This window comes from Parasteatoda tepidariorum, chromosome 7 (genome assembly GCF_043381705.1).
Source record: "Parasteatoda tepidariorum isolate YZ-2023 chromosome 7, CAS_Ptep_4.0, whole genome shotgun sequence".
Lineage (NCBI taxonomy): Eukaryota > Metazoa > Arthropoda > Arachnida > Araneae > Theridiidae > Parasteatoda > Parasteatoda tepidariorum.
This window is the reverse complement of record NC_092210.1, coordinates 40,965,612-40,978,066: the sequence shown is the minus strand read 5'-3', so window position 1 is coordinate 40,978,066 and position 12,455 is coordinate 40,965,612. Positions and strand designations below refer to the sequence as shown.

General features: G+C 30.3%; 1 protein-coding gene across 1 annotated transcript in view; it reads right to left on the bottom strand.

The window, feature by feature from the left end:
* LOC107446563 (acyl-coenzyme A synthetase ACSM3, mitochondrial) overlaps positions 1-12,059 on the bottom strand; it is a 54,920-nt gene extending 42,861 nt beyond the window's left edge. Inside the window, exons 1-2 of the mRNA XM_043040278.2 lie at positions 11,741-12,059; positions 8,082-8,182 (exon numbers count right to left, since the gene is read on the bottom strand). Of these exons, the coding sequence (XP_042896212.1) occupies positions 8,082-8,182; positions 11,741-11,980 (341 nt within the window). The 5' untranslated portion in view covers positions 11,981-12,059. The remainder of the gene's footprint in view (positions 1-8,081; positions 8,183-11,740) is intronic.
* Between the last annotated feature and the right edge of the window lie 396 nt (positions 12,060-12,455).

Here is a 12,455-nt window from a genome sequence, read left to right as displayed (position 1 = left end):
TGATTCGGATGGTAATATAATAAGTCGGAGTTATGATTTTATTCAAATTTCTGTATTGTTGTAAAACAGTAAAACATAGAACAATAGTTTTATAATGTCATTCCAGCAATACAGAAATACTAAATAAAATCATAATACCGAATTTAACCATAACTCATTTTCCTTTATCCTATTTCAAATTATATTTTGGGTCTAGCTGATTTTATAATAAAAATTTCAAATTCAACTCTGAAATAATACTTGAGTATTTCAACTTTTATTGATATTTTTTTCTTGACAGATTTATATAAAGAGTTTTCTGATAAATTGAATATCATTAATCATTATTAAATGCCCATTTTGAATTTTAAATATAGTCCTATTCTTTTTTATAAATGAGCCAATATTATCAATTACTCAATTGAACGTGTTAGTTTTATAAACTTATTACAAGTTATTACTCTAGTCATCTCCTGTTTTACTCTAGTCATTTTTCATTTATTTGCAATTTTACTATTATCATACATTATTCACATTATGAAATTGTATAATAGAAACCACATTATATAGTTGAAAAGCATTATGTTCAGTTGAATTGAATGAAAATTTTAACTTTAAGGAATCGTTTTTTCTTACTCTCTTAAAACATAGACATGTTGTTGTTGTCATATGCCATTAAGAAAAAGAAGGCGAGCTTCTTCTTGTTTTCCAGTGGCGCCAACTGTGGCAAAGTATTCGAATTCTGCCACACACATACGTCTCAACCCGCTTATTGGGCGAACCAACTCATACATTCAACTAAAGATCGTAATTTTGACCAGAACCAGAGAATGATTCTTCAATTCAGTTGCCCCACAGGTATAATTTGTTATGAGAACATGAAGGTCTATGAGACCAATCAAACTTAAGGTGCATCAGTCAACGTTTACTACATTTTGGCTGGTGTGGAACAAATTCACGATATTTTGGACATGGGGCTAATGCCCTACCAACCACGCAAAAGATAGATATATATCATTGTTTATATTCATGTAATAAAACTGCAGCTTTATTTAAAGATTTTTTCAAGATTAAAGTAAAATTACTGTTTTAATTTTTAAATTATCATTTATTGTAAGAATTGTAATGATTAAGAAAATAACTTAAATATGACCAAATTACGTACATACTTCCATAAATTTCTTCTACTTATTTTTCACTGAAATTAAGTAGAGAAAAACATACGTAACTTTATTTTTTCAGTATCTGAAATTTTACCTAACCAAAAACCTAAAACAAAAACCAAAGGCACTTATAGATATTTTCTCAGGTGATATTTATTTATTTTTTAAACCGATAGATATTTTTTAACTTTTTAAAAATAACTTTATATGGGTATGATAGAAATTTTTAATGATTGTATAATTTAATTAAAGCTACTGTGTGCTAAGCAAAAAATTTTTGATAAAAAATTAAAATAACATTTCAATTTAAAAACCAAAATTAATAAATAAAAATAAGTAATGAATATTGTGTTTTCTCTAAATAAATTTATACAAACATGTAATTGTATACTAGAATCGGAGGAAAAAACAATGATTTTTTTTCTATCACTTTTTAAAGACTGTTTGTAGAATTAATGAGAGAAATTTAATTATAATCTGTTACTATTTTAAGAGCGTTGCTATCAAAATAATTATTTTTGTAAAAAATAAGCCAATTCCATTGCTTGTAATTCGCTGATAAGAATTTATGCATCACGAAAATAAATGTTATCAAAAATAAATGATGATCTCGTACAGAGATAAGGAGATGTATTTTTTAACATGATCATTTCCGAAAAAGTTTGTAATAACGGTCGGACCAAGGGTTGAAGCCAAGAATTAGGAATTAAAAATAATATAATTGTCCCTAACAGACAATTAGAACCACGGGAAAGGTTCCATAGTTGGCGATTTATCGAAAGATATATAGCCGAAAACGAAGTATTATAATTACTAAGTATTACAAAAGTATTAAATTTGAAATAATTTGGCTATAGCATATTGGCCAAAAAGATCCTGAGAATTTATACAACTCCGTAACTAAAACATTTTTGCGGTAAGAGTAATAAATACACTCTATAACAAAAAAAAATAGACGCACCAAGAACGCTCTAAGACGAGCAAAATCGACGCTCGATCAGGCTGGAATGATGCCGACTGGGGACGTATAGTCTTTAGCGATCATCGAAGACGTGTTCGGAGTCGCACAGGGCTGAGGGGGGATCCTGCCTTCACTATTGCACGCCACACCGGCCCTCAACACGGCATTATGGTCTGGGGTGCCATTTCCTTTGGCAGCCGGAACCCTTTGGTCGTCATTAGAGGTACACTTACTGCACAACGGTACGTCGATGACATCCTAAGACCTGTTTTGCTACCGTTCCTTTTGCAGCGCCTTGGGCTGGTTTTTCCGCAGGACAATGCCAGACTACATACGGCACGTGTTGCTATGAACTGTCTGCAAGCTTGTCAAACTCTTCCTTGGCCTGCCAGATCACCAGATCTCTCTCCCAGAGAGCTTCTCTGGGATATGATGGGAAGGCGATTGCATCTGGCACGGAATGTTGGTGACCTCGTTCGACAATTGGATCGATTTGGCAGGAAATACCGCAAGAGACTATCCGGGAGCTTTATCGGTCTATGCCACGCTGTGTGGCAGCTTGTATCCAGGCTAGAGGAGGGTCAACACTTTATTGAACTTGTTACTGTAACTCTGCAATAAATTATTCAATTGTTCTGAAATTGTAATCATTTACTACTCCGTACATTGTCTTCCTATCCACCAATTTTCGTTTCAATCGGGCAACTCCTTCTTGATGCGTCGATTTTTTTTGTTATAGAGTGTAATAAGGAGTTAGAAATAGATTTTGATGTTCTATTTAGTCGCGATAGGGAATTAATGAGTTTTATATTTGTATTGAATTAAAAAGTTAGTCGTTACATTGATTAAGAAGGGAATACAATATTTATAGTTTCATTTTATAAAATGTAATAAAAATTAAATAATTGGTTTAATTTATTTAAAATTAGATTACGAGAGATTAAAGAAATGACATTTATGAAATTAAAGAAATTTCAAAAGCTAAAAAATATATAATGCCTATTATGGCATCATAAAAAATTTTAAATGTTAAAGCTTATAATCCAAGTTGTTGTTTTTAACTATTTTTTTCATGGCACTCTGAACAAGAAATGAATATCTGTAAAAATTTCCATTTTATTCACAAGTGACCAAACTTTGTGTTTTTATTGAATAACAATGCTTCTTTAAAAGAAGTTTAAAATATTTAATTGATTACACCGGAGAGCACATTTTTTGTTCATTTAGACAAATAATTCATCTTGCCTTATTTGGGTCGGGGGATTTCAATTCTGAAATTAGTTTTGCTCTTAAAGCTATAGATTTTTGTTTAAAATGACATTTTTGGTTAAATTTTTTGGTATAATCGTGCAAGTTTAAAACGAGCACGTACACGTGTTATATAACAAAGGGTCATGCAAATATTTTGACAAACTTCTCGGGGAGTTAGGCTCATTATCAGGTATAAAACTGTATAGGAATCCATAACCGGAAATGTCTTTGTATAAGGCTGAGGATGCTGCTCTTTAATGAACTTGTGGGGAGGGAAGTATTAGACCATGTCAACCGTTATCTATGAAAAGGTACCCCGACATAGAGTCGAGTTAACATGTCTTATATACTAGTGAATTGTAGTTGTAATTTTGTAGTGGTAGATACGCTACAGTACTCCCCCACCAGAATTATAGCTATGATAGAATTCGATGAATGGATGCCACTAGTTGATTCATTGCTGTTTTGTGCAAAGCCGGGAGAGCTGTATTAAGATCACCGTATTTTTTGAGTGCTGAATGTGAGAGGTGTATTAACTTCACGGTCGTAGTCGCTCCTCTGTTGCCGTTAGCAGTCGAGTAATCACAAGTATGCAAGCCGACGTTGTGCGTGATTGAGATGAAACTGAGTAGCAACAGTGCGAGGAGATGGATAACGCCACAGTCACAAGTAGCAAGTCAACTGTTCAATGCGGATCATCCATCGAAGTAGGCGTTACTGTCTAGGTAGGCCTATTCATATCGAAGTGGGCGTTACTGCCTAGGTAGGCGTGTTCACATCACGTCCGGGTCACCAATGTGGGGAGGGAAGTATTAGACCATGTCAACCGTCATCTATGAAAAGGTACCCCGACTTAGAGTCGAGTTAACATGTCTTATATACTAGTGAATTGTAGTTGTAATTTTGTAGTGGTAGATACGCTACAAACTGTTCAGAAGCACACAAACAGCTAACAACTGGAAAGTACTCGTAGCGTCTAGGCATGGGTTGCCGGTGATGAGCCCTAACCTCCCTAGAAGTTCGTCACTACATTTGAGGACTATCTAAGTGCAAAAAAAGANGAGTTTTATATTTGTATTGAATTAAAAAGTTAGTCGTTACATTGATTAAGAAGAGAATACAATATTTATATTTTCTTTTTATAAAATGTAATAGAAATTAAATAATTGGTTTAATTTATTTAAAACTAGATTACGAGAGATTAAAGAAATGACATTTATGAAATTAAAGAAATTTCAAAGGCTAGAAAACATACAATGCCTATTATGGCATCATAGAAATTTTAAATGTTAAAGCTCATAATCCAGGTTGTTGTTTTTAACTATTTTTTTCATGGCACTTTGAATATAAATGAATATCTGTAATAATTGAGAAAATTTCCATTTTATTCACAAGTGACTAAACTTAGTGTTTTTATTGAATAACAATGCTTCTTCAAAAGAAGTTTAAAATATTTAATTGATTCCACCGGAGAGCAAATTTTTTGTTCATTTAGACAAATAATTCATCTTGCCTTATTTGGGTCGGGGGATTTCAATTCTGAAATTAGTTTTGCTCTTAAAGCTATAGATTTTTGCTTAAAATGACATTTTTGGTTAATGTTTTTTGTTTAAATGTGCAAATTTAAAACGTACACGTACACGTACACGTTTTATATAACAAAGGGTCATGCAAAACAAAATATCTTTTTTTTTTTCCTTTAACAGAAAAATCAAAAAATCACCTAAAGATCAAGTTAAACAAAATGAAAAACTCCCTAAGTCTGAACTTCGGTAGTAATAGTTAAAAATATGTCGAAAGAATACGCTGGTTGAATGTGCCATGTGCAGTGAAATGGAAAATGTCCTAAGTGCCATCAGTGCTCAGTGATAAAACACCCAGCTTTTTGTTCACGTACGATAAAAAAGGAATAATTTGAGATCAAACAATGACATTAAGTAGGTATTTAAAAACTAAACGTAAGAAAGTTAGGTTAATATGTAAGGTGTTTTTGGCTACGAACTCGCTTTAGATTGGCTGTACTGGACCTTACAGTCATGAGTAACTGTTGCAAGCTCACAGCAGTTATAAAAATAGCATATTATTCGCAAAAAAACATCATTTCATAAGATGACGGAGCCTTCGAAAAATAGTTGTAAACGAGGAAAGTAGATAGTAGTGTATTCATGACAAATTGAATCCTCCTTTTTGTGGGAATGGTTGTTTATTCGTGAAACTCTGCACCCTTCTCAGTGATTGCCTGCTCAGATTGTGTTTACATTTGTTCTTTGTATCATGTTCAGTGATTGTTTATAATATAATGTTCAACATTTTCATTACACTTGTGTTTTGTATCATCTTCATAAGAAGTTTTTATCGTAATGTTTGACAGATAGTAAGTTTTTATTCAAAAAAAATTTAAGTGCGCAACATTAATTTTAAATCAAATTTGCTATCAATATTCCATCTCAATCAAATAATTTATTACTTATAAAGTTACTCGAAGTTTTGTTACTAACTAAGTTACTAAAAATATTTAGTGTTCGCAATCTTTAAAATTTGAGTATTTAGTATTTTTAAAGTTTTTAATAGATCAGTACAACTGCTTGCATATGCTGATGATGTTGATATAATTGCTCGTTCCCTTCCTGCCCTGATAGAGGCATTTCTTGCCCTTGAGGTGGCTGCAAGGCAAATGGGCTTGGTCATAAATGTAGAGAAAACAAAATACACTTAATTCTCAAGAAACAGAGTCCCAGACTCCTATCTTGAAATAAATTCGTATAGATTTGAAACAGTGAAGAGTTTTAATTACTTAGGATCAATTATTACCATTGACAACAGAATTACTGATGAAATAAAAAACCGACTCTATCTGGCGAATAGGGCTATCTATGGGCTAAGAAGATTTATTAAATCTAGGTTTCTTTCTAGAAAAACTAAGTTCGTAATCTACAAAACTCTTGTCCGGCCAGTCTTGACATACGCTTCTGAAGCTTGGACAATGGCAAAACTGGAGGAAAATTGTATCGCAATATTGGAGAGAAAGATTTTATGGGGTATACTTGGTGGTGTAAATGAAAAGAGTAACTGGAGAAAGAGATTTAACTTTGAACTGTACTAGATTTATTAGCAACCGGATATTATTAAATACATGAAAATAAATAGAATGGATTGGATCGCCGACGTGATTCGAATGAGTGACGACAACACAATAAAAAAGATACTGCATTTTAGACCCACTGGAAAAAGAAAGCGGGGAAGGTCGCGGATGAGATGGGCTGACTCAGTGGAGTCTGATTTTCTCGCAATTATTGAAAGGAATTGGAGATCAAAGATAAATCGGAAGTCCTCATGGAGAAATCTTCAGAGGAAGGCATTGGCTCACATTGGGCTGTATGGCCAACTATGATGATGACGATGAGCATTTCTGAAGACAAAATTATTAGTTAAAAATGTGGGATATTAGCAATGTTCAATTAGATGTTATACATACATAATTTTTTAAACATAAACCTTTTGATGTAAACATTGAGCATCCACAAAAAAATAAACGGATCATCCTGAGTAACTTTTGATCTAATGATCGGATCTTCATGTTTTAGGATTCAATCTTGATAGTTCGTGGAGATGACTTTAAATATGCGATTTAATTGGTGCAGACGATATTTTAAGTTTCAGACACAAAATGTACTTTCTCTGTTTTTTTCGATAGATTCGCATTTCTGCTCATTCCGAGGAATAAGGTTCCAATAATTTGGTCTGGAGAGTGATCCAAAGTTTAGACCCCTTAATGATAATTTTATTTCATTCGTATTTCACTACATCTCGAAGCCCTTTAAAACGAATTAAAAATTTCTTGCACATAATTTTAAAATTCGTTTATTCAAATACAACGCTGTGCAAAAAGTGATTTTTAGTAATAATTTATTATTTTATATAATAATAGTTGAAAAAATTCTGAATAATAAGGTAATATTTTTTTTCATCATTTTAAAGAATATAATTTTACATGTCAAAATACAAAATTCCTAAGAAATTGAATTAAAAAAAAATATGTGTTTAAAATTCGATTTCTCAAGATTTTTAACATTGAAAACTTCAAATATTCAAATATATAATTGTGTATATAATGAAATTCTTTGACTTATTTGTTACAAATATTGGTGAAAAATTCCATACATTACTACAGATACCTTTTTTTGCTTAGATCGGCTATAAATTTCCCCGCTACTCAAGTACTTTGTATACGAATTTGTATTTGCTCGTTCTTGTGACTTTACGTAGTTAGTCATAAATGTTCAAATGTCCAAAAATATGTTATAAAAGGGTAGTTATGAATAAAAATATGTAATTATATAAATTTTTTTGCAATACTAGTTCGTAACAGGAAAGATTTGACGTAATAATAAACTTAATTCTGAAAGCTGGTTCTAATATTTTTATAATCGTAGTACCAATACTTTATAAACAAACACACATATTAATTTTTATGTATGTGTTGTGGAAAAATTTGCAAACTGTCTCGCCATTTTTTAGGCTTACTGCAATGAGCTTTGTTGTTTGGCACGTTAAAATGAGTCGGATTTTTCAATTAGCTCACGACATGCATGTAAATGGAAAGGAAATCCCGCTGCATAATTAATACCAGTTAGTTGATCTCACATTTGTTTCGTAATAATACATTCCACAGAATTTTTGTTATTTAATGAAATGTAATTGGTATTTATTGAATAAATTATGCATACCTTTTTGATTTGATCTCCAGTTCTTCAAAACTTAGTTTTATTTCTTTGCCATCATCAGAAACAAACCATAATGCGGGGATATTGGTTGTTCTGTAACCATTCTGGTAATAATAAAAAAGTGATATTTAAAAAAAATAAAAGTTTACATCTCGATTTATGTTTCAGTAAGGTTGAGTTATGAAATTAGCTGAGATGGGAATTTTTCTTATCCTGTCGAAGATACAGGATGGTACATTAATGCACCGTTAATAGATTTTCTGAAGGAAGTAAACAAAACAAATACCATAAAATTGTGATTAAGATGCCAGATGGGGCAACTAAACGGTACCTTAGAAAAATACAACAAAAGTCAATCGGATTTGAGCCTTAATATCGTTGAACTTAATTGTACACATAATAATATATTCTTTTTTATTCGCCTAGTCATACTCATTTTAATTTTAAAAAGGTATACCCCTGTCGCTGAACATAAGAAAATAATTAATATAAGGGTTGATAACACCGTTTTGTGGCAACATTTGCAAAGAATTCTTTTAATATCACTTCGTTGTTAATAGGAATGCTCTGTATTTTTTTCATCAATTACTATTCATGCTTAATAGTTCCTTATTAATAATACTCCACACTTCTGTTTTCAACTTTAAAAGTGTTGATGTTGATATAATATTCCTAATAAATTTCTTTTATTCCTAATAAAATATTCCTAAAAAAAAAGATGTTCGTACTTCGTAGACTAACATGCTCGATAGGATATGTAAAAATTCTGAGTTTATTTGAGACCTGGTGAATAGTTAAAAAGTATTAAAAGGCAGTAGGGTTTTGATTTGATTATTTCCTTCAAATAAATAAACGAATGAATAAATAAGTAAATAAATAAATAACTAAGTAAAATTAATAAAATAAAACAAAGAAATCCGGAATTTTCTAAAGTGTATCGACTAAAAATATAACAAATTCGATATAAGATAAAAACGTTTTAAAACGTTATTTATTTTTTGAATAGGAATTTTATAAAGAAATGAAACATTGTATAAATTTTGAAGTCAGAGTTTTTTTTATATAGTTATTTTATATACACATTACTTGAATTCATTATCAGAACTGGTTCATTACCAGAACTGGGTTCGTTTCCAGAAATAAGTTAAACTGAAAAGAAATCGATATTTTTAAAATGCTTAAATTGGCATCTATGACTATTCAATTTTATTCGGATTATTTTTTTTTAATTTGATAAGTTTTGTCTTAGTTTTTAGCCACTTCTGAAGGCTCTAAATTGTTTCAATTGATCAAAAAGCATTAATAAATAAACTTACTTCTAAACTAGTGCTAATATAGCTGACTAACTGTCTAAAGAAGCAATTTTCTGCTATTTTTTTTATCGAGAAATTAATTTAAAACTTATAAAAATAAGTTTATTTGAAAAATTAAGTTTTAGATATACCAACGAACCGTGTTCTTTTCTTCTTAAATTTGTTGTTGTTTTGTAATGAAGCTTGTTGTTTGGTTCTTTAATTTTTGCATCACAGCTGCTTGCATATTTTAGAGATTATAGTTGGGAAATTTTCTTCTAATTATAAGGGAAAAAAAGTAAGCGGGGAGCTATTTTTTCTTCTCTATTGTTTTTAAATATTGCAACTGATTGCAGCATTGTTAAAGGCGTTCTTATTATTTTGCTAGTTTAAGTAATCAGTAAGTAATACCAAAGAAGTTTATAGTATGGAGTATGATAGTTTACTGCATAAATATTTTACTGCGTTTTTATGTATTACTATATATTTTGCCAACTAAAATTCAAGTAACTAAAATTATTATAAAGTAAAAAATTATATGATGCATTTTGAACCATAGTATAATGTTAATTTCTCGAATTCTATTTAACGAATTCATAGCGTTTAACCTTAAAGTTTAACTGGTTAGAAAATTTAAAATTTATCTAAAATTTATTAAAAACCAAAATAAAATCTTAATAAAACTTAAATAAGAAGATGACTAAACTTGAACAACATCAGTAAACTGGAAAGCAAGCATAGTTTAATTCAACACCTGAATAAAAATGCAGAAACCATCCACAATATCATTTAAATCGTGGTACCGATTATAAAAACCGCTTGTGTCGATACTGAAATTATTGTTCCAATGTTATTTATCTTTAAGCAGATTTTTCTGACAACATATAAGCAGCTAGAGTATATTTCTTCGTGCTTAAAATGCAAGTAACACATATTTATTTATATTTCACTCTTGGAATCATGATTTAAACTATCAGAATCGGTGTGTTGAACCATATTATATATGAAACTGCTGAAACCTTTATAAGATATCGAATTGAACGGGTTATAATCCACTTGAAATTGAACATGTTATATTATCTTATGCCAGCATATTTTCAATTTTAGAAAATTTATTCAGTATTATAGTTAGATAAGTATCAATTTAAAACATCGTTAGAAGGTATTTGGGGGTTCGGAAAGTAATGCCGTTTCGGTGCATTTGATATTTGTTATCAAGATTTTATTTTTAATCAATAATGTATTCACCCTCGTTAGAAATAACCTTTCAATATCAGATCGAAAATGAATCGAAATGGGTCGAAAAAAAAATTGGTTTTAAGACTAACGAATGTGCCAAAACGACATTACTTTCCGGTCCCCCTAATGATAGAAAATTATTGAATATTAAAATTTTCTTGAAATTTAGAGACTAACACAATGTTTGATATTTTGGACAACCTTGAACTACAATATTGTTCAAATTTAAAGTTTTTATGCTTGCTAAGGTAAATCAAAAACCACAAAATGATCTGTTTTAATCTAGATTACATAACAACATGGTAAAACTTGAAGGAAGACTTTTTTTCAAGTTGTACTAAAACTTTCATATGCTTCAAATTAAATCAAAATATGGTGCAAAAAGATCTTTATTGAACTAGATCAAGTAACAAGGTTTAACTTGAACGAAGATTTTCTTCCAAGTTGAATTGAAACTTTCATACGTTCTAAATTAAATCAAAATATGGTGCAAAATAATGTTTATAGAACTAGATTACATAACATCACACACGTGGCTCAACTTAAATGGAGACTTTCTTTTAAATGGATCTGAAACTTTAATTCTTGCCAAGTCCTCCTAAAATAGGCTGCGAAGTAATCTTTTTTGAATTAGATTGCACTATACCACGGTTCAACTTGAGCGGAGAAATAGTTTAAGTTAACTTATCTAAGTTTGAGATAAATTCGACTCATATTATGATTGAAATTGAGTTGATTTTTTTGAGAGTGTAAGAGGTACACTGGGAAAAATTCTGAATCAAATTACGGTAAGAAAAATTGGCACTCAGGGTGTCGGTTCTTTTTTATCGTAAAATCATACCGAAATGTTACGGAAAAAAATTCTGATATATCGTAATTTTTACAGTAATAATTACCATAAAACCATCGAATCACTCTAATTAAACATATATTTCTGGAAAAATTGCAGTATAATATTTACAGCGAAAATTGATTTTACGGTAAGATGGATTTTACGGATGACGCACTCGAAGTACCGGTACTTGATCCAGCTATTTAATCCTGAATATTTCGCAGTGTAGTAGGTACATCATAAGCAAACAATTTAATACGTAAAAAATTTAAATTTTTATAAAAACAAGCATTACTTACCTTTTCCTTAAAAGCCCATTGATCAAGAATATCTGAAGCAAAGTTGAAATGTGTTGGTACTGTTAGATTATATGTTGATCTCTCTTCCTCGTAGTTACTAAAGCCACCAACTCTTGTTAACGATGTTAGATATCTACAAAATTTGGTATAAACAATTATAGGTGATTGTTTCAACGCTATTTGGTTTGACTTGCATTTTAAATTTTTAAGAAAAATGCGCAAAATTGGGTTAGTGCTCATTTTTGCTAAGGATATAGGTTTTTGACATCAGTTCATTCACCTAACCTGTAAGAAAACATGATTACATTTAAAGTGTTTTGAAGTCACAATTTTATTTATTCCAGATACGCTTTATCAAGAAATATATATTTGATAAGATAAGAAAGTGGAAAATAAACAAATAATCTTCCTTTTCCTGATCAAAGCATTTTAGAGCAAAAATTGGAGATAACCTTTATTCATATCTCAAATAAATATGCAAAATATGGTATTTTTTCTAATTGCTTGCAATTTCTTAATTTTTAGTTAATTTTAATAATATTTTATACCAGAGGCTTGAACTCCATAAGTAGATCAACATTAGAATTAGTTTTTTATAATTTTTTATTTAACTTAAAACTGAAAGCCTACATAATTTTGTAACGAAAGTTATGTATTTATTACACAGTGGTTTTATATGTATGAAATTTCTGTGTGTTAAAATACTGATATAAAT